Raw genomic sequence first — 23,556 nt, forward strand, 5'->3', positions numbered from 1 at the left:
AGACTTTTCTTATCCTTTTTAAGAAACACTTTCTGGATTTTGGATGAATTTTTTTTTTTTTCCAGAAGAGACATCTTTTTAGCGATGCACCTCCTTTCACAGCTGAGGTTTTCAGACTTGGGCAGGTGCATCAGGAGCAGTACCTGGGCTATTTCAAAGAGAACACAAGCTGCCTTCTTCACATATAGGTAGGAGAGGCAATTTCTATTTCCCAGCACAGACTGGATAACCACATGGGTCAGTGGTTTTACCTAAGCTTGGGAGTACCTGCTCTCAACATGGTAAGAGTTGCCTTTGGCTTTATTGTCTTCAGTTAGCTCACGTTTCAAACCAACATTTCACATTTTAGCAGGATTCAGACATGAAGGTGAATTATCATGGTTTAATTCTAGTCAGTAGAAAACATTAGTCAAAATGTGTTTGTTTAAACCTTGCTGGGCAAGGTTTGCATTAACACATTCCACTTCATGTTCATGAGCATGCCTTAGTGGATGCTTGATTAGCTGGGGGAGTGTCAGATTTTTGGGGGAAAGAGGGCCTTGCTTGTGCCCACTGTGTTAGTTTGTAGGTCAGAGAGGTATCTTGGGAAATCAGATTTTCAGAGAAATTAAGCTTTCCAAATTGCCACAATTTATTAAATTACAGTATAACTAAAGCTCCATATTGGCTCTAATATTCAAGAGGAAATGAACAGCCAGAGGACAAAAACTTCCCACTTCTGAATAATCTGCCTGTAGGTCTCAGGATCTGGGCGACTTTTTGGGGCTATATCAGCATTCAGCTGCCAAAAGCACAGACAAAGAAAGGTGCTTTATCTCACCAACAATTGCAAAGTCTGACCTGTCTAAACCAACAACCCGTTCTGTACCAACAGATCCAACCACATGAGGGCAGGCAAACCCATTTCGTACTGAGCAGTTTCCTCCTCCTAAGGGCTAAGAAAACAAAACACTGGGCAAATTTTACTTGTAAGGAATAAAATCCCAAGCCTTTATTACCAGGTCTACAAAAAGCATCCAAAAACCGTTAGGTATTCAATACACTCCTTAGAATGACTGTTTTCTTAATAAGAGACCATTCTCTCGAACTCATAACCACACTGCCTAAACAGAACGCCTGCCGAGTTTGTGCGGGAGGGGTTTGGTATCAGTGTGTCTTTGGTTTCACCTACTTGTTTCCATTCCTTCAGGGCGGGGTCTGGAGGCAAATTTGAGCCTGAAGGCTCAGTGGAGCCCGATGAAGAGGTGTGTTGTGTCTTCCCTGCAAGATGCTGGTTGGCAGTGTGTTTACTGGATTTGGTCGTGGGAATTCTCTTGTTTGTTTGGTCCTGTCTGTCTCTCACTGACTTTGGTGGCCGCATCAAAGATTTCAACTTTAAGAAAAAAAAAAAGTTACCACCCCAACAACAAAAGTTGATACAAAGATGCTGGCTGAAAGGCACACCAGCTCATGTTTCTTGCACTCAGGAAAACTCAGAGAGTTTGACTAATGTTAACTCTCATAATGTCCTGAACTCACAGGTTTCAGAGAAGCTGCAGGTGTTTGGCACTTGCAGAAATTTTGCTTTATACCTATCAGTAACCAGGCTCTTCAGAGCTGCTTTCATATTCTTATCCAGACACACAGACTCATTCCAAACACAGTCAATCTTAAGGTCTCACTATACAGCAAGTAGGGCCTGGGCTCAGGGAAGATGCTTCAGTGCCCAGCTTCCCTGGAAACAAAATATACATTCATATTCTATTGAAGGTGAAAGTCCATTCACTTCTGTTCTGACACACTACCATGCTGTTAGATTAATTTGGCTAAAACAAATAGAGTATCAGGAAGATGGCAGTGAAATTGATGAAGTATTACATCAGGCTTTACACTGTTAAATCAAACTCCTCCAACATGCATGGGCATTTGCTTTTTTGGAGTGGTGTGCTATGGCTCCATGGATGACCACTAACATGGACTCTTCTCCAGGGAATGTCTTCTCATTTGAAATACTCTCATACTAGCTTATTTCCAGAACAAAGCCAAAATAAACCTCGAAACCAAACCAACCAACCAACCCAAAAAACCCAAACCAAAACAAAAAAACCCAAACCAAAACCACCCACCAATAAAACATACACAGTCCACAGATGCCTGAATTTTACTTTTTAACAAAGCAAAGGACTAATTCAAAACAAAGTGCACAACACTGGGTTATTCTCCAGAGCACTGACCAATATGAGAGACCTGTCAGCTGCCAGCTGTACCAATTAAAATACATCACTTGGCCTTGAGTGACACCACCCTGGGTTGTGGCCCACACATGTCTCATTAGCAAAGCTCTCCTGTGGCAGCAACTTTGACCTGTTCATTCTGCATTTTACAGATACTGCCTCAGAAACATGCAGAGCTGAGCCCTGGTGAAAGCATGGGCAGAACTCATCTCACAGTTAGGACACCTCTATCTGTAGCTAGGCACCCAGTTTTAGTGCACCGTGGTCCAGCCAATGGAGCCTAAGACTCCAATGATCAGGAGGGTTCGTGCTCTTTTCATGTCTTTGAAAAAGAGACAGAACTGACTGTCCTGTAAAGCATTTATTTCTGCATTAGGAAATATGGGGATGACAGCTCTAGATTCCACAGACACTGATGACAGGGTACACTAGGTTGCATAAGCATTGGTCTCCTATGCCATCTGAGATGCTCCACTGTGTCTGTGAATTAGTCTGAGGGGGGCAGACACAAATCTGGCCTAAAGGGGACTGGTGGAGGAGACCTACAAAGAAGACTTTCTTCAGAGGCAGGCAAAGGCCAGAGGGGACATCCCTAGCCTATGGGGCACTTCCTTCAACAGCACTGGAGACACGTGCCTAAGCAATGATCTCCATCAGGTCCCCTGGATCTCCACTGACTATAAGGAGTCTCAGCACCCTGATCACAAGCAGACATCTTGATTTAGTTGTCCAAATCGAGACCAAATCCCACACCACTTTGTGGAAGGTATCTTTTCAGCTTTATACCGGCTAGCGCTTGTATTTCAATGCCTTAGAAAGCCTCGAGCAGCCTTGAGAGGTAGCAAGGGCGATCTAGCACTTTAGTAGCTCTAAAATCGGTACCTGAATCAGCTGCAGAGCAAATACCATCAGCAGAAGCAAAGAGGGAGAAATATAGCTCCCTGCTCACTCAATTTCCTGTAGTTAGAAGCTTTCAAATGAGACAGACGACCAGAGATGTTCACAGGAAAGTTGCTAGGCTGAGTGGGAGGCGGAGCCTCCCCTCGACCATCTTTTATTGGGAGAAGGGGAAAGGGGCGGACTGGGGGCGGACCCGGGGTGAGCGGCCAATCAGACACTGCTGAAGAGTCTGAGTTACATTTGGCTTTGCCAGGGCTTGGAACAAAGGAGCTCGGAGTACATGGGCAGGAGCACGTGTCTTTGGGAGGGGCAGGGGAAGCTCGGAACAGGCAGCAACACCACTTTCCACTCATTTGGAAGATCTGTGTTTGCTCACCATTTCAGAAAAAAAGCATGAACATTTCTGTCTTCTAAATCCATGAAAAGCAGTAGATTCTGTTTTATCAAGGCCAGTTCTTGAAGTCTGATCCTTCTGGAAAGGCTCTCCCACGTGTACAATGCTCAGCTGCTGCCAAGGGAGTGCCTCACAGGTAGAGAACTTCCCACACACAACAGATGGCAGAAGCACAGCCCCAGGACAAAAGGCAGTGCAAGAAATATGTGGCTAGATTGATTTCTACAGTGTTTGGAAATACCTGAGAATCAAGTAGTTTTCATACTTTCTGGCTAATCACTGCAGGAGGAGGCATCTAAAGTGGTTTTAGCTTTTTTAAGGTCAAAAGACCCATGTTATACAGAAAGCCAAACAACTGGCTCTCACATCTACTGCAACCTTCTTTCCTAAGCCCTGATTTTGAAGAAAAATTGGACTATTATTTTTTTTACATGCCTTATACTGCTGCCATTTCCTTTCCTAATGTAAACAACTTGATCCTAGCATTTGTACTGCAAAATTTTTAAAAGAAAACAAAATTACCCTCATATGAATATGATCTCTTACCTTATTTCTCTCAAGTGCATTCAGAAAATCCAAATCTGTGGTGTCTGATATCCCCCCATGTAGGATAAGAACTTTGCTATCAATTATAGTGGCAAGGGGAAGCCAGCTAAAGACATCTCGCAGAAGACACAAAATCTGTTTCCAATGGTCCTGTAAAATATACTCTTACATTAGATCCTGTTTCTGGCAGAATCTGTTGCTTCTAAGTTCAAGGTTTTGCTAAAATGTCTGCGACAGTTTACATGAACAGTGGTGTCCAGGTGATATCCTGAACTGCAATCCTGACAAACATGTTCTGACATTTACTTTAGGGCCATTTGATTGTCTCTGTAGCATTTAGTTTTTCTTTCATGTTCACCTCTTTTTGTGTTCTTGATTAGTCTTATGGATGTTACTTACTTTGTCCCACAGATCTCTGGGCATAAGAGACTAGCAGTTAAAATTGTTTTGCCAGTTATTCCACTGATAGGCCAAAATAATTTCAGCTACATCATTAAAGTAATTCTCTGCTACACCTAAATAAATTGGTTGGAAGTTTCCTTGTTTACACAGGTTTCATTTTACATGTGCAAGAGTACAAAAAGATATAGGGGAAGGAGGAGGAGTCTTACCTTGTACTTCTTCGAAACTTCTTTTGTGAAGCCATATCTGAAAACAGGACAGCATAATGAACTGATTTTCAGTATGCCCCTTCTGCATGGCTTCCTGTGCTATGGTGTTTTCCAGGAGTTTTCTAGCCCCCTTTTTCACCTGCCATTCCATCTCACTTCAGTTGAAATGTGCTTTCCTCCACTCTGTCTTGAGAATTCAGTTAAACCGGTTTCTTGTACATAATAGAGGTCAGGAACCGAATCCAGCCCAATAATTATTAAGAGGCCTTTTTGCCAGCGCTACCTTTTAGGTACCAGAGAGAAATTCCAAAGGAAGCTAACTGGTAATGGGCAAAAATTCCCACAAAACCTTCACAGAGTTTTTTGTCTTAAATATCATATCACCATAGAATCATATTATAGAATGGACCTAAAAGATTACCTCATTTCAACTCCCTGCCATAGGCATGGACACCTTCCACTAGATCAGATTGCCCAGAGCTTCATCCAGCCTGGCCTTGAACATATTACTTTCTTAAACAATGTCATCTGTCATGTCTTTTCCCCCACAAGGGACAAGGATTTTGAGAGCTCATTCTTTTAACACCAAGATATCCTTCATCAAGGGGCATTTTCACAACACTCAGCTTTCAAATTTAGCAATGTGCAGCACAGCTAATCAAAATGCCCAGGAAAGAGTGATACACAGGACTACATCTGTGCACTCCATATCATCACAGACTTAGTTAATATTTTCTACTGTTCTGGGTAGGAATTTTTCTACCTTGTAGATTAAGTAACTGATCTTGGTTTATGTTTGGGGTTTTTGTTTTTTGTTTTTTTAATTAAGTGCTGAAAAAGTAACTATCATGTGAAACTGATTCTCTTATGTGGATCATTAATAGGACTTGACTATGGGCCTCTAACCTAGATGTTAACACAGGCTTCTGCATTAAAACAGCAATACATCCTGTGTGCACACATCAAATGATCCAAGGGTTATAGCAGGTTACCCACCAGTCAGTCACCCAAAGACTTTCTGGGGTGGCTTAGAATTGTAGGGAGTAGGACCGAGGAGTTCTTACATCTGTGAGATGATTTTGTCTCCAAGTCACACTTTGACTACAGCCAGAGCCACTGGCTGTGTTCACTCCCTTGGCAACACTGCACAGCTGAGTGCAAATGTCTGTGTTAGAAAAGAGTGTCAGCTTTCCTGCATTGACACCTCCAACTAATGAAGCTCCACTGAGTAGAAGGTAGGATATTTACCTGTGCCTTGTGTTTGAGAAGTGACATCTTAGTTCAAAGTTAACTAAAATATCAGCTTTAGCTAAATATGTTCTTTAATTAAAATATCATCCTTCCATCTGTCCTTCCCCAACTTGGATACTCTGGAAGCTGCACTAAGCCCTCTGACTTCAATGGATTATGATTAGATCAAAAACAAGACATGATTCCCATTCAAATGTCTGTGTGTAGTGAGGATGTTCCTTCCCCCCCACACGTTGAAGAGGCAAAGCTCTTCACCTGACTACTTAATAAAACATTATTTCTGTTTTAGGGTGTCACAGTGGTTAAAGTAGCATTCAAAAGCTCAAACATTTCTAGTGAAAGGCCAGATACTACCTGCCCCACCCCCAAAATCTACCTCAGGTTCATGATGTAGTCTTCATGGTTTCCTCTATTCAAGTGTAAATCGTTGGGATAGATAAGAAGAAATGCAAATAGGATTATAAGTATTTCCATAGAGTTTTTCCCTCTGTCGACAAAATCACCATTAAAGACATAGCGGTTTTGTTCTGAAGGCAGACCATTCTGCAGAAAGAAAAAAAAAGAGGGGGGAGCATTTAGAGAGGCTGCTTTGCTACTGTAAAAAAGGAAATAGCATTTAAATGAGATCCCATTGCTAGAAATTCTGAAAAAAAATCCTACGTAATACAGAGATCTAAAATGCAGCATTTATTTCCACTGCTTAGAATAAAAACCTCCATATCAGACAACCTGAGCCATTAGAGATGACCTCTCTAGCTGTTCTTAGCCATCTCTAATCCTTTCCTCAATGTATCATATTAAATTGAAAGGGACCAAAAGGAACATCAGTCTTGTAGTAAAAGATACATTTTTGTTAATGCAACTGTTGCCCGGAAATTATGCACTTGCAAACAGAAGGGAGTCATTCACTTGGAATGGAAGATAAGAAATCCATGAAAAATTATCTTCTGACGTAAGTTTGAATGAATTTCATACATTTACATTGTTTGCAGTGTATGATTCCAGAACTCCTGAGAAAGACTATAGTCCAGAGGATATAAAATCTTAAGACAGAACTTTGAAGAGTTTGATTTCAGCTGTTTTAATCCTGAAAGCACTACTTGAATTTTACTCATGAGGGCAAAGATATACTTGAAAGCTCACAAACCTGAGAGGCTGAACATACAGCTATTTGTTACCTTTTTTTTTCCTGAAGATACAGAGAAATGCTTTATTATAAATGGTGACTTATTAAAAACAAGTATTTTGAACTGATGATATGTTTTAGATTAGATTAATTACCACCACTTCAATGGGTGCCATCAGCTTACATAAAATACAGCACCAACTATATGTAGCTTCACCATTTCCAGTCATGAGTATCAGAAATAGTATTTTAACTTTGACTTCCCAGAAAAGAGAAACCTCTGTTTTCTCAATTGATATGTACAAGAAATATCAATAGGACATCTATAAAATGACATTATAACTGTGGAAGCCACTCTTAACAGTTTTGGCAGCATTTTTTGGCAGCATTGCAAGACATGCACATCCACTTCTTGAATATATCTACTGTGTCAGTGTCAAGCCTTTCTTGTGTTCCTATGGCATTGCAGGTGTACTGCCTTAGCACGTTTATTGTAGGATACATGATTTGGCCAGGGACTCAATGAAACTTGTAATTTGAATCCATACAAGAATATCTTTTTTTGTCCCAATCAGTGTCCTGTGTTTTCAGGATGCAGAAGTGAACCCTGGTCTCTCCATCCTGGCTGCTGTAAATACAACTTCCTTGGTTTTTGCTCTAGTCTGTCCTGAGCCCTTTCCAAGGTAACTTAGAAGGGGCCTGTGCTTGTTCTGTGCTCACAGGAGTGGCAATGTATGAGACTCTGCTAATGCAGTGGGTTGAAGTGATTTTTAAAAGGATAGGATGGATTTCAGGAGTAGAAGAGACGCAGAAACTCAGCAGCAGTTTCTGGAAAGATAAATAAAAGCTTTGCCTTAAAACCAATAGGCATGTGAATTCACCAGCAGATTGTGAGTATACACACAACCACTCTAACTACAGTCCTCATGTAAAGACAGATCTACTGGAGCACTCTCCAGACTCTATCACCCTTCTTTTGGAAAAGCTTACACACAGTTTGAGTTTTAAGCAAGTTTCATTTGGACTTCCAACTTCAATGTGACATTTTAGTTTTGCTCCACAGACATGCAGTTTCCTTTTCTGTGGTTTCAACCAACGATGAGAGCAAAACTAAATTAAAGGCTGTTGCAGCCTCTGACATGTTGGAGAGGTAAACAAGGCCCTGTAATGATTAGCAACTTGCTGCTGGGCATCATTACTGTATCTCCTGGGTTAGTTATTAATTAACTTCCGTTTGTTGTTGGCATTTTCTACTGCTTCAGGCTATTTCTATCTATAGCATCCCTTTAACAATCTAATTTAGGAATACATAATTTAAAATTCAAGTGTTTCAAGGAATATCAGGAAATGCTGTAATTTAATAAAGATTAATGCAGGGACTGAATGAACCTTACAAACTGGTTATTGAGGAAAAATAAGTAACTGTCTTAGCTTCAGCCAAACCAGGTGTAAGGATTATACACCATCTGCAGCATTGTATCCATATGCTGTAGATTGCCAGCTCTGTGTGTTTGCGGGGCTTGGTTTGTGGAAGTGCTGTGACAAGCCTGGTCTGCATGCAGGCCTCCAGAATCCATTCAGCTCTGCACAGCCCTGTGAACATTGAGATCACTCCTATGACACTCTTTAGGATTGCACCCTCTTGTTTAAGGTAGTTCGTACCAATTCGGAGGATGAAATCCCTTCCAACCGAAACAGAGTTTGGGAAGGAGAAAAAAAATGGATCCCAGAAGCTGACTGGGTTTGCTGCTTATCGAGTAAACTGCTCAGAGGGGACAGAAAATAGTGTCATTTAATTTGCTTCTAAATAACTAATCAGCTCTATCATATGTTCTCTATATTCTCAACTACTTTGAAGTGACAAAATACTTGCCCATTTTATTCGGTTTGGTGGAAGGGACTTCCCTAGAAGTTTAACAGAGAAAACTGGGTGTTATCTCTAGTCTGAAGTCAGTGGGAGTTTTGGCTCTAAATTTACTGAAATCAGGATTAGAGTTGCTTTTTTTTTTTCTCTTTATAACATCTGTTAGGCAGGGGGGAAAGAATCGGCATCTGGAGAGTGAAATGCAGGCTTACTGCAGCTGTAAATACAATTATATCTGAGCATTTATCTTCAAAATAAATTTCCCGTTCCAGGTTCTGTGTATGAAACCAACATATATCTTATTTCAGTTTCAAAAAGAGAGCTAAACAACTAAAAGACTGCGAGCCAATGACCAGTTAAAGATGGTTGATTAATAAGAAAAGCAGAACTCCATAAAAAGGTCTGATTATACTTTAACTATACTTCAACAGACTTCAGGTATGCACTTGGGCAAAACAACTACATTTACATTCAACAAGTGTCAGATGAAGGGTAACAAAGCTGGAAGCAGGGGGAGAATTACATCATTTAAACACCTGGTTTACCTCACTTCAGTCTCCATTCAGTGCAGATGAATGTGTAAGGATCTGACACAAACCTTTTCCCCCCCTCTTCCCAGAAAGCTCAAATCAAAGAGAGTACCTGCTAAATCAAAGGTGGTGATTCATGCTGAAGATAAACGTGAAACTAAATACACAACATTTCCTGCATCTTCAGTTAAACATACAATTGTGGAAAAGATAGCCTGGAGCTTAATTTGTTTTACACATCAGTAAAACTGAGAAATGCTTTTTTAGCATGATAAAAAAGGATATGTAAAGTGTGCCCAAAGTACTTCTATTTTGTGCAGATCATGTGATTGCTTCCAAGGCTTAAAAAGCTTTTAAACAGCACTTTCTTGTTTCCTGTTAAAAAAACCCAAAAACAAACCAAAAAAACCCAACCCAAAACCAAACTAAAAAACCTGTAGGTATCCGTGGAAGGCCTAAATGAAAGCTTCTGCATTTTTCTTGTGAGTCAAAATTATCCATGGTGAAGTGTTACATCAGGAACTAATTTAGCTCCTGATTTTAGCAGACTTCAGTCAATATGGAATTTAAAACAGTGGCAGAACTTTGGAGATTTTGCAAGGAGTTCTCTTAAGTTTTGGCTCATGCTGCAGTTCATCATTCAGGAAGACAATCATCTCCTCGATCTTCTCCTTCCCAGTGAACAGGAGGATATGAAGAAGGAAAAGCTCTGACAAAGACACCAAATTGTTCCAGAACTTGTGTGTGTGGTGTATGCACACCACATGAACAGTTCTAATGGTGATAAATCTGTCACACACAAATATGTGTTATTAATAACAAGTCATAAAGTGAAAATGCCACATCTCGGAGTACCTACTTACCTTATAGAATATCAGCAAAAGATCATCCAGGTTTCCATGCAAATCTCCTACAGGAAACAAAAACATTTTTTAAAAAATTTTCTCACAGAGGAGGAAACTGGAATTATAAAACTGGAATTGGTTAGGCATAATAAGTTTTCCCCCATGTTTTCCTTACGTATATAAACCCAGAAAATGTCACTGAAAGACATTTTGAAATATAATAGACTTCTACATACAAATGGGTTTAAATTTACCAAGTAGCCCTCTTTATACTGCACAACAGAACGTGTTTCAGGGACAGGTTTTGCTTACTACCAGCAGGAAGTGATGGAGAGTGTCAAGAACTATCCATGCCTGGGTGCCTCAATGCTAAGGCCACAGGAATGACAGATTGGGCCCTTTTTGAGAGGTTTGTTTGGAACAGGCAGGGGAATTTCACCCCAACACAAAGGATCACTGGAGCAGAGATTCCATGTGCATCTGACTGCATTTCATGCAGCTGTAGCTGCAGCTGAAGCCAACCTTCTCATGTCTGTGACTCACCACCACAAAGCTGCAAAACAGTTTCAAAACCTATCTTGTGAAAATATGCTTTTACCACCAATGATTAGGAAAAGAGAAGTGACATTTTTACCCTGTGTACATGTTTTCTGCACAACTTTTGATTAATTATGAGCCTGCTGAATTAATTCTGAGGGATCTTTCAAGCTATGATAGGTATTCATCACATATGTGGAAGCAAACATTTCAGGCATATATTTAATCTGCATTATTAATTTGAAATTATAAGAAATGGAGAGAGGGATACCTTATTTTAAGGAAATCAACATTTTGGACCAATTATGCTTAAAAATGGGTTATCTGTCTTCTGCAGAGGCTCTTTCTGGTTACAAAAGCTTTTCATTTCAGTACAGGACTGGGTTCCCTTTAGATGCTGCTTACATAGTACAAATGCATTAGAAACGCGAAGAGGAATGTTTGTTTAACAAGAACATGTTGTGTTGTGAACAAGCATGAATCTGTGTTCCCTTGGTTTGGAAAGGGGTCTTGTTGGTTTGGTTAACAAATTATTGTTTATACAAACCTCATTTAAACAAACCCTTTCCTGGCAATCAAAGTAGGTCCATAACCACATCTTTAAAAACATTGTTTGTTTTGCATGTTTCACAGTACCTCCCTTATACCACTTTACTATTACACACAGCACGCACTTATAGATGTCAAGAGTTATGTCACCATTATTGTTCTGTTTTGCAGCTACTGCATTCTGTGTCGAGTCAGGATACCACATCCCATTATCCATAATTTACAAAAGTGTAACAAAATAGATGGGCAAAGAGCTCTTAGTTCTTTACTGTGTGACACACCATTCTGTGAGACTAATTTGTTGGTTGTATAGAGACTTATCTATCCTCTTGGGTCTCCTTAGAAAAGAGGGGTTATTATCATTTCAATTTATTCTAAATAGTCATGCTGTCAATGAAAGGTCTTTTTTGCCACCCATATTAAGCCCTCATTAAAATCATTACCGATTAAATTATGATTAAAATCATTAAAATCATTACTGAGTAAGGTCTTTATCCCAGTGAGAGGAGAAAGAGGTGAGACTTACAGCCAGTGATCAAAATACTTGGTAACATTTTAGAGGTGGAAGTGCAGGAGTATTTAAGCTGCACTGCAGTGTTAGCTGAATTAATACTGACTCATTCAGAAATGTTAAACAAGAACAGGAAAAAGGAGGTGAGGGAATTTCTTAAAATATACTTATTATGACTCAGGAACTTTTTGTCTGTTTGTTTGTTTGTTCCAATTTATGCATTTGTGGGGGAAAGTAAATAAATAAATTTTTTAAAGGGCATTGAGAACTCTCTTGTGATGGCAAAATTTGGAAAAGTATCACTCTATAACCACTTATAATATCAACCCATAACCCAAAGCAGTTATATTCTCTGGCACGTTACCACAGACAGTTATCTCCTTGGAGTAGGAAGTTGAAAGATGGGTGATATTTGGCATCTCCTTGAGAACCCTCCTAGTTTCACTTAGTAGCTGCAGTACATAGCGGGCATGAAGCAGCTGTGAGAAAAAAAAAAAAGCAGGTAGAAAAGGAAGACTCCTTCAAATTAGCAATAGGTCTGTCTGCTTTATTAATATCAGACATGTATTGCCAAAGTTATTTATAGTGCAGACCTCTGGACATCAGTTCAGGCTGTATGGCCTAGTGCTGGTGTGTTCAAAGCTTTGCTTCTGCTTCCCAGTGAATGGATATGGAGCCCTGACTGACTTTATTTTACAGATTTTCCCACTTTATTTATACTGTACTGTTTCTACTCTTCCTATTTTTCAGAAAATATAAGACTTAGAGAGCATTCAGAATCATTGCATAAGGCCATCTGTTTAAAGTAACTGGGAAAAAATTAAAAGGATGTCATTCTAGATGTGAGTAAAATACAAACAAACAAACAAAAAAAAATCCCACAAGCTAACAAAAAAACCCCCCGAAGGCCATAAATGATATTTCAGCAAACTGCAAAAACAATGACAGGAAAACTCCAGCAAGGGCTGCCTTGGTAAGGGTTATCTTCTTGTTCACAGTGAAGACGTTATAACAATGCAACATTGAAGCTTCCAGTCTTCTCTCCTAATGTTTTTTATGAAAAAATTTTTAGTTGGTGATTTTTAAAGCTTTTAATTCCAACAGCTCTGAGGAATCTTGGTAGAGGAGATAGATGAGCTACAGAACAACTTTTCAAGATTCATGTTTTTAAGCAAACAAAAAGGCCAATTACATATGATCATTTCTTTAATAAAATGCCAGCCTTATAAGAGAAGGGAGAGTGGACAGTAAGGTGAAGTGTGGGTTGGCTCATTTATCATCTGCTTTATGTTTGGTACTTTTACAATCAGCCTCCACAGAAACTGACTCAGAAAAAAAAATTCTTATTTAGAAAATTAAAAAGCAAGATAGACCCTTAACCTTTATATACAACATATTGTTAAGCACAAATAATTACAAGTTCAAACAGAGCTGTGCCATGTAATGCCTCCCTGCTCCACCCTCATCTTGTGGGCAACAAAAGGGCTGGCTCAGGAATACAGAGAATGAGGGACAGCCTCCTCAGTGCCTTGGAAGCTGCAGCCTGAGCTCCAGAGATTTGTGCTGTCACTGTGTTCTGCTACATTAGCACTGCTTTATGGTCACTCCCACTGTTACGGTAGAGTCTTGCAGCCTGGAATGAGGTGATTAACCCTTACACCTCAATTCCTCTAAAAGAATGAGGTGGGGGTACAAAAGACAGAGGACCAAACAATGAGCACTTTTAACCCAGAAAAAGATGATAATTAGTTTCTATTTTAGCTTAGAACACCTTTCCCAGTTCTGTACTCTCACTGAGATCTCCTGACTTGCAGCTGCTTAAGTGTTCTCATTTCATCTCACTACTCCCTGCCTCCTCCCCAGTGCTGGGCCTGGTGGTCGTGCAGCAAAGTAGTGAATCAAATCTGGGAACTCGTCTGTCTGAGAACTGTCTGCTTTTGATTTTATTGTGTTAACTTCCAGCCAGATCAATTTCCCAAGGTGGCTCACCATGCACATTTATGATCACACTGGGCTAGCAGGAAAAAGTAATGGGATGTAAAAGAAGGGTGAAATATCTCTTTGGGCACCGGTTTAGCCTTGCATTGGATTGTGAAACTACAACTTGACAGATGTAAAATAAGTAAAAAACAAAACCAAGCTAGTTGCAAATTACCTGTTCATTCCTGAAAGCATGAAGGAGAGCATTGGCATCTTCAACAGTAAGGGGGAATGAGAGTCGTGGTCCATAATAGGAGTCTGGAACATCAATCTTCTTTTCAAATTCTTTTAAACATAAGCCTTCATCCATCACCTGAGGAGCACTAGGGCTGGTAAAAATTTGAGACACTGGAACAAGAGGGAAGAAAAACAAAACTGTAGAAACTCCACCAGTCCCCCATAGAGCTGTACCAGCATGGCCAGAACTGGTTGAATGTAACTGCTTTAACTGCTGCAGTATTACAGTGGCTGACTCCTGCCTCGTATCGTGGAAAAGCTCCAGGTCTCCACAGATTGTTCCACAATACTAAAACCAACCAACCAATCAACCAAAACAAGGTAAAAAAGACCAAAGCAAAGTTAAAACCAGGCGAAAACTCTTTTCCAACTGCTGGTAGCTGTGGTCAGGGTGCAAAAAATTTTGCACTGAAGTTGTGGAGCAGTCTGCTCACATAGGTAACGAGAACCATCACCTGGTACAAACTTCCTTCTCCCTCCCCCTGATGCAAGGAGACACAAAAGTAGTGGCTGATCTTTAATGAGCATCATCTGTTTAAAGTTCAATATTACACTTTTGATACAGGTTTTGGAGATTCACTTCTATTACTTTTATTTTCTACTTAAAATACCAGAAGGTCAGCGATTATTTTAAAAGTCACCAACAAAATTCTATTTATTCATAGTGGATTGCAAATCACTCCTTTCTGATACAGCTAGGAAACAATGCCAGCTGTTGGTTTGCTGCCATAAAACTATTGGATGAAATAAAGTAAACAAAAACAGAGTAGTGAAAGAAGAGTATAGCTTCTAATTCTTCTGGAACATGGAGAAAGGAGGAACACGGCTAATTGCTTCAATCCAATATTTTTCTTGATGTAACCTTGAAATGTAACTGACTGATCACCAGACTTCAGTGTTTTCTTCTTGCAGATTGTCTTGATCATATATTATTCGAAAAGAGAGAACCAGGCCCTAAACAAAAGTGTTCTAGCAGATGCTGTTGCAGAGCTGGTCTTGTGAGATGATTGTTGTAAACACTGTTTGCTGGGCTACACGTAAGTTTTCTGTAACCCTGATTTCCTGCAACTGCAAATAAAAATGTATTATTTACGGCCATGTAGCTGTATTATTTATTGCTGATTTACAGCTGACCTGTGGCTGTGACTCAAAAGTCACAGTAGCCAAAACCAGCATGTGGCCTCCTAAATTATGAGATTCATAAAGGCCAGCTTGTCTTGCAACTGGATAAAGTCCATATTAAAGAAATAAATAGATAAAAATGTAATCTGGATTTTTAAAAGTCCCCTTTTACTATCAGCACTTCAGCTGTGAGCTGATTAGCACATTCAGTGCTAATGCAATGTTATACTCAGCCATGTAAATGGACTAAGGCATCAAATAACAGCAAGGTTCGCTGTTTCCACCAAGTACAGTTTGATTTGCAGCCTTCTACCACAGTTACAGCTTTGTCTGGCTGGACACCAGAATGTCACCATGGGCTGAAATTGCTGATTCCCACATAGTGATTAGCCAAGCACATTTGCACCAGTTCTTGCTCCAGCTCTAGCAGCAGGCCTCTGGACAGTATCTCCCTCTGCACCCTACTTCCCAGGAAGTGGGCAACTGCAGAACCAGCTCCTCAGACCACCCAGATTCCTCATTTCTTGCCTGTTCTAGCCAGCTGTCCTCATCTGACATGACTCCTTCAAAGTCAGTGATCTTCTCAGCGCTTCAAGCCAGGCAGACACCTGCCCATGCCTGCTCCTACTCCTGCCTTCCCTTCCTGCACACAGCAAGCCATCCATCTTTACCTTTGAACATGAACTTGCCTTCCTCACAGACTTGCTTCCATTTTGGCACATGCTGAGGCTGGGAAATGCAATCTCTTTCCCTGTAGGGCATATCTCTGCAAAGTACACCCCAGTTTCCACTTCTGGATGAGTTGTCAAAAGCCAGTCATTGTCATTACCCTTAGAGTGTGCTTACAGCTCCTCAGGCAGTCTTTCAGCTGGATTTTAAGGCTTCTTCCTGCACAGCAATGATTGTCCCATCTCTGAACAGTCAGTAATGGATGACCTAAAGCAGCCTGGGGATCACCATGGTGGCCAGCAAGTACACCAGCTCACCACATGCCCCATGCAGGACTAATTCTGAAGGATTCAGCACCCCTCACATTCTCCTGTTCTAGTTGAAGCTATCAAGGCTCTTTCAGTCCATACTGAAAGACAGATGAAAAGTCTAGGCCTGCCTGGTTCAGGCACATGTGTCAAGACAGAACGAAATGCCCTCTGCCAGCATCTGCATCTCTCCACTGACTAGAGGGAGCACAGGCTTTGCACCTGCTTTGTACTCTGACACCAGAGGTCAGGGAGTTGAGCCTTCACCATTAAGAGAGCCCACACAACTACCCTACAGCCATATTCAGTGTTAAACACAAAGGCCCAGACCTAGGTGGAGTCAATTTGGCTACAGAAAGCCCAAGGACCTGATTCTCCTGACAAGATCGTCTTGCCAGGGGAGTTGTTAGAGGCAAGTCAAAGTTGCCACTGCCAAGGATGTGCTCACAATCAGGGTAACCAGGAATCAGCTACTTCTGCAGCTCTGAAATCAGTTCTCTGTTCTGCCACGATCTGTGTGCCTTCAGCCTGACCATTGGGGTATCTGAGAGCACCTCTGACTCCTGAGAAGGGCTCTTACATATGCCAGATACTGATTCACAGCCCTCAGGCCAAAGCCAAATGGACACTGAGCCTACAAAGAGGAGGGAGGAGGTTTCTATAACACTTCAGACATTTCTTCTTTCACTCCATTCCTGGGCGTTACAGACTACAAGCAGCTATAACTTTCTCTCCACTGCAAGAATCACTGTGCAAAATATCTTGGAAGGGCACTAAAGCTGTAAGGGAGGCATCATGGGGAAGGAAACTGCAGAAAACAACACGTTTTTTCTTTTGTTCCCCTTTGAAGAAAGGCTCCAGGAGGTGCCCTGGTGACCTTGAGAGGAACAGGCTTAGATTCCCAGTCCCACCATTTTTCCCAGGATGTGTTTGCAGTCTTCTCACCCTCAATGTGCCCATAAAAGAGTGAGTAAATAGGTCACCTTTTGCCGGAAAGGCAGTTTCCAGTTTTCTCTGACCAGAGAACTTTCCATTGAAAGCTGAGAATGTAGTAAAATTTTTCAGGAAACGAGGGAGAAAAATGTATAGTAGAAAAGGTTTTTATTCTTATTTTCCATAAACCCTTGCAAAATAGCCTTTAATAAGAAGCAGAACAAGACACAAACTACATAATATCCCAATCACAAGCTACACTGGCATCTTAAGGAGAATGAGAGAATGAAAAAAGCTTTCGGGTATAACAGATAAACAATCACATCAAAAGCACTACTGTGTTAATGAGATGGCAGCTGCTTCCTTTCTTTTAAAAACATAATCTGCAAAAACAGATTAAAAAGAGGAAAGCAACAAGATTAATAGTGGAGACCGAGGGGTTTATAATGTAAGGAAAACCACAGATCACAGAATTTTCAGATAACTTTCTTATCATACTGAGAAGAACAGGCAACTTATTCTCTGGTAAGAATATTATATACTGTCTTCTTGGAGACAGCTTTTGAACCATATGCAATCACTCTAATTTAAGTGAGCACACACTGATGAAAAAAAAAAAAAACCACCAGAGAATAGCAAAGTCGATTTGAAGCCTCTCTGGTTGTTATGTTTACGTTCATGGTGGTTCGTTTCTTAAGATGGTGATTCAGCAAAAGTGGAAGCAGTTCTTTAAGAATCCCTCTATTCAGCACTGATTTTGCTTACATCAGTGGGGCTAGCATGGGTGCTGCAAAGGTCACTTCCAGGGGCAAGCAATCAAGAGCTTAAAGCAAAGAATGGACACAGCCAGTAGTTGGACAAAATAACCACAACCCACACAACAGACATTTGATATGCAATCCCTCAAAAAAGTCTAAGTCAGTTCCTTTGCATAGATAGGCAGCCTTGGCCGTCTCTTTACTAAACATACACCAGAATTTTTTGGTTTTGTTTAGGGTTCTGGTATCTGCAACACATGGTGTTAGAAAGGGGGAACAAACCAAGAGAAAAATAAAGCCTTTGGAGCAGTCATCAAGTCTTAACAAAATCAGTCCTAAAAATGGAAGTTTTAAGCTAGCAAGACAAAAGAATGCTTTATCATAACCCATCTGCACTTTATCACGTGTTTCAGCCTTAACCGCATCTGCAATTCCCAGTATCTACAAGACCAAGAAACAGGTCACCTGCAGTGGTGATGAGGGGCAGCCCACAGGACCCTCCATCTCCCTGTGCACAGGTGAGGCTTGAATCTCCACCTGCATATCTATGCATGTAGCAGTGTGCTCTGCAATGTCCTGAGCCCTAGAAAGTCACCTGAGACACCTCACCTTTGTTCCTTCTGTCAGCAGACACAATTAATAAAGGTGGATAAACCATATCTACAACAAGCAGCTAAAAAATTCCATTTTAGTACTAAAAATAGAGATTAACAATATTTTTCCAAATTTCAGACCTAGCATTACTGTTTTCTTCCCCATTCAGATGGAAAAGCTGAACAGAGGTGAATTATCAGCATGAAGAAGTAGTTGAAGTGAGCAGTATCTGATCTTCTTTAAGTTTGCCAATTCCTTTCCAGGAAGTTAAATGACTAAAGCAGATTTTTTTTTACAGAATATGGCAGTAATGGAAAAAAAAAAATCAAAGGAAGGACTGTTGCATCATCTGTCTTGACTTTGGACCAAGGCTCAAACGTAATTTATTTTTCTGCAGAGCACAGAGAGCATTAGGCACTCTAAAGTATTTAAGAGAGAAAAATTACCATTTCTACCGGTTGTCATTAGAATGCTGAACCACTTAAGGTTTTGATGGTGGTTTTATCCTGCTATCAAAGTATCTTGTGCAAATTTTAATTGGAATAACTCGTGGCTAGGCCAGATGAAAGAGAAAGGGCATTTTCTTGTAACGCAGTAAGAAGGGGACAGCCTCATTTTTAACTCCGCTGGGATTAGATCTATTCTGAATTTGTTCAGGGAAGTCATGTTTGTTTTCTGGACTTAAGAATCACTTTCTGTCCTTCTGTTGAGCTTGACCTCAAAAGTAAGTTATGTTCAAGGATCCCAAAATACTTCAAAAATTAAAGGTTATTCCTTGAATAACTGAAACTTAATTGAGATGGTTTCCGAAGATTTATCTCCAGCAGTTTAAATTTATTTCATTTTTTATCATTCACATACTGATACATGTTGCAGTGAAATCTAGAACAAATTAAATTAAAAAGTGGTCCAGAACCGCCAGGAGGGAGAGGAAGGGGGAGGTGGGGGGAAGAGCAACCTCTTTGATTATACCTGCCTTAAACCAACTGAACACAGTCTTTCTGAATAATCAGATCTCATAGCTTAAGAAAACATGCATAGAAAGCTGTGAAAATTGGATTCTGTAGGAAGGGCAGTAACATAAGAAAGCACTCTGAGCACCTCTGAATATTCTCGTGAGGACAAAAGCACCTGTTCTGACTTACTGACTGCTCTGATTCACTGAGTAGATAGTGAGCAGTGTCAACACTTAGAAGATCAAACTCATATTACATTATCAAACCTCAACCCCAGCACATGCCATAGGCTGTAAAGATCACATTGAAAATTAACTTTCCTCATATCAAGTTTTTCAAACAGAATCTCTACATTACTTTTATTTTTATCGTTACCTGAATCAGGATGAGTACAGTGATCCAGCATGAATGTAAAGAAGCTGGATAGCTGAGTATGAAAAAGAAAAGAACAAACACACTGATGAGTTTAGGTGATCCAACAAGCATTAACATCTTTCTTACTCAATTACTTGCAATTTCCCATTTAGGGGGATCTAAGTCACTACTGTATATTCCCAAATTATCAGCCTGCAATTACACAATTTGTGTCCTACTACAAAAATAGCTCCCTTTCCTTCTTTGCCATGAATTCACAATTGACACTTTATGAATACATAAAATATTTCAGGGCTGTGTCAGTGCTGCTGATATTTTTGGGTGTAATTCATCTTGCCCATCACCCAGACTATTTGCCTAGACTTCCTTTGTAGTCAATAGAAACAACTGCTACAATGCATTGAACTGACTTTACACACAGGTGCTAGGATGAACACAAAGGCCTGTAAGTTCCAAATTTACTGTATTGACCCTAAAGGAAGCCTGGGCTGACATGCTGAAACACTGATATCTCTGTTGCACATATGTTGCCTCACAGACACAGTTAAGATCAACCATAGTGATCTGCAAATGACCTGCAATCCCTGGCTAACAGAGCTGCTATACAGGAGCCTATACCCTAGATGTGCTGTATGGGCAGGAAGGTGTCCTGATGCCCATGTAGTTACATTCACCTGTATGTCTGTGTATGAATACACACAACTTGGTTCATGTGTCAGGCAGGGAAATAGTTTTATTGATCAGGACCCAACTTTGTAGGAAGAAATCACCACATACCCATTTTGTTTGTCCAGACACAGTCCTGGGGATAACTTAACTGTTTGTACAGGAAGAATGGAAGATTACAAACCTGTAGTTGATCCTGTTCATCAGCATATTCGATTGACTGAAAGATACTGAGGGAATAGCGGCGCCTCATCTCCAGGCGGGCCATGGTAAAGCGGTACCACTTCTGGATGAGGATTGCAGCTCTAATGACTGTCAAAACAGAAAGCAGTGGAGTACACATGGATGCAGGGTAATCTACAAGGGAAATATGCATGCTGCCTTTGCAGAATTTCAGACAGATGACAAATTCAGTCCATTGTGCACAGTCAACAATAAGATGGTACCCAGTAAAAGTGAGACTGAAAAAAAATTACATGATGCCTTTACTGTTTCTTTCTTTAGACACAGATCCCAAGCTGGCTGACTTGCTTAGGCCTAAGTTGTTAGTAACCTTGCCCATTTAATTGCCTTGAAGACAGTACCCAGGTAAGAAGTCAGTCATGTTCAGCTGATGGGCACTATATGAGTTTTGGGAAGGTGAGGAAAGGAAGAACAGTTTAGCCTATCAGTAGAATGTCTTTCTTTACCAAGCTGCAGTAAAAAGCTTTGATTTTGCAAGCTGCAACATGAACAGCCATATAATGACAGTATTTTCAACAACCTCTTCTACCAGAAAGTCTTTGCCTGCAGAGCTGCATCAGCAAGCCAGCAAAATTCAAATCCTAGGATAAAAAGTTAACAAATGGTATTGAGGGGCAGAATATGTTACTTAAACAGACAAGCCAAAAGGCAATCAGGTATATCTTTGGCTAATTTGGTTAACAAAAGAACACTCACCCCAAAAATTCAAGGGAACATGCCAGAAGACGATTTTTGACTATGTGCTGAATATGCATTCCACTCAGCATTTTAAGAAGCTGTGTCTACAATGATCTCAGACTGGAAAACTGCTGGAAACTTCACTGAAGGACAATCATCAAGACTGCAGGCTGGAGGAAAAAGCCTGTTGCCTATAGGCCTCATTCATGACAGAAAGAGAGCACATTCCTTTAACTGCTCAGATAAAAGTTTACTAAGCAGAGCAACATCTGCTGGCACAAAGGGGTCCTGGGGTGGACACTGTCCTGCACTGCAAAACAGTAAAGAAAAGCTCTGTACTACAGGGACAACAGTCTACACCAGTCAATTATTGTAACTGATCTCAAATATCAGGAATTTTTCTACTAAGATGAGTGGAACCTGAGTGAGAATGATTTTTTTTCTTAAACTGATAGTTATGCAGGTAAGGACAAACATTAATGGGAAAGTGATTCTATTAATAGATGTATAACATTAAGGAAACCTTTTTATAAAAATTCTTACAGATACCATAACAACACCTTGTTTGCTCATTTTACCATTAATGATTATACAGTATAGTTAAAGTGATAAAATTTTCTAGTCTAGACAAAACTAAAATCCATAAAGACTCCCATCCTGTAGATATTGCATCCACCCTAGAAAAATCCTGACTGAAGGAAATGTGATCCTTATATGACTAAGAGCATCCCTCAGACCCTACAAAAACTATGACATCTCTATTATTTTCGGTCCTTTCAGTCTCCACCACTAGAGACCTGAAAGCCTGACATATTACAGCGAGGCTGTCACCAACATTTCTGTTTAGAAGAGTACCTAAGGGGCAAAGCGCAGTCACCAGCACAGAAACTGATTTTCAGCATCAGACCCATTAAACTTCCCATTAAAGCCCCCCCTGGGTTGCTTAATGGTCCTGAGCACTTAACATGGCACAGTTCCATTGCTATCACATAAGACAGAAACATATCAATCACTGTGGTTAATGTTGCAAATCTAACAGAATGTTTCCTGTCTTTTTTTTTAATTGTACTTATTACAGCACTGTTATTCTCAGGACTGAATCAGAACATTATTTTCACACTAGGCTAAACTGCATCTCTAAAAGAAATTGTTATCAGTTGCAGAAGGTCTCTACACCAACAAGTATCTGTTAAATTAATGTTATTAATGCATTAGAGAAATGTACAGCCTCAGGCTGCAGATAGAACGATGGTTCAACATCACTTGACTACTGCTGAAGAGCAGAAAGAAAACCATCCAGCAATTCCAGAAGACAAAACGCAGTCCAACAAGCACACAAAATCATAAGCCATCTTTGGGCTAATGCCCCACATCAATGTGTGCTGATGGTTGTTGATCAAGAAAGAGTACACCTCCTCATGTATGGGGAATTACAAGAGAGAATTGAGCTGTGAGCTGTAAAACCTGCCTGCGGAGGCACATGGCAGCACAAAGGAGCACATGGCAGCACACAGAGGCTTATCTCCCCCGGACCCTGGGGGGAGGAGGTGTCACACAGCAGACCCCTATGGAGAGGAGCCTGCCGGGAGCTGCCAGAGGAGTGAACAGTGACTGACCACCCCATTAAAGAACATTGAGAAAATGTGTTGCTGATGTGGCAACATGGGATAGGTCACGCCATTTAAGGAGATACTGTGCCTTAGAAAAGTGTATAAAACCAACTCACTCCTTTGCGTAAACGATTCAGATTCCCTGGCGGTCTGAGTCCGTCATTCAGTCACTGACACTCATGCCCACTCCAAGCTTTTACACACTCAGAAATATTCCCAAGTAGCACATATCCAAGGTCTTGCAAGGCACACGTAGGCACAGCATGCAAACCCAAAGCAGAAGGGCTGCCTCCGAGTTACAGGTAGGTCTGGGAGTCCGGCTGATTGCGTTGTATTTTCATTGCTGTGATACAGCACTGATGCTGCTATGGAGTAGCGTACACAAAGCTGAGGACTGCTCTCAAACCAGTCAGCTGGGATCCCTGTAACTATGACTAAGTGCTCCTGCTTCATAGTCACCAGCTTCCTGTGACTTGGGTCCTGGCTTGGTAGTCAGAAAGAGCCTTCCTCTTCAACCATGGCTGTTCAGCATAATAATGTCCTAAGATTA

The 23,556-nt window shown here is 40.6% G+C and overlaps 1 protein-coding gene across 2 annotated transcripts in view; it reads right to left on the bottom strand.

The window, feature by feature from the left end:
• The window catches only part of PPEF1 (protein phosphatase with EF-hand domain 1), a 35,540-nt gene that overhangs the window by 5,680 nt on the left and 6,304 nt on the right, over window positions 1-23,556 (bottom strand). Inside the window, exons 3-11 of one of the 2 annotated variants that reach the window (XM_042036974.1) lie at window positions 20,660-20,787; window positions 19,810-19,861; window positions 14,033-14,205; window positions 12,242-12,356; window positions 10,299-10,345; window positions 6,292-6,458; window positions 4,665-4,701; window positions 4,054-4,203; window positions 1,172-1,372 (exon numbers count right to left, since the gene is read on the bottom strand). In XM_042036974.1, coding sequence (XP_041892908.1) covers window positions 1,172-1,372; window positions 4,054-4,203; window positions 4,665-4,701; window positions 6,292-6,458; window positions 10,299-10,345; window positions 12,242-12,356; window positions 14,033-14,205; window positions 19,810-19,861; window positions 20,660-20,787 — 1,070 coding nt within the window. Of the gene's footprint in view, window positions 1-1,171; window positions 1,373-4,053; window positions 4,204-4,664; window positions 4,702-6,291; window positions 6,459-10,298; window positions 10,346-12,241; window positions 12,357-14,032; window positions 14,206-19,809; window positions 19,862-20,659; window positions 20,788-23,556 lie in introns of those variants that run through there. The other variant, XM_042036983.1, reaches the window with a different exon arrangement.

This window comes from Corvus kubaryi, unplaced genomic scaffold (genome assembly GCF_017639235.1).
Source record: "Corvus kubaryi isolate FWS band 111438036 unplaced genomic scaffold, C.kubaryi_AGA036_p1.0 133, whole genome shotgun sequence".
NCBI lineage: Eukaryota > Metazoa > Chordata > Aves > Passeriformes > Corvidae > Corvus > Corvus kubaryi.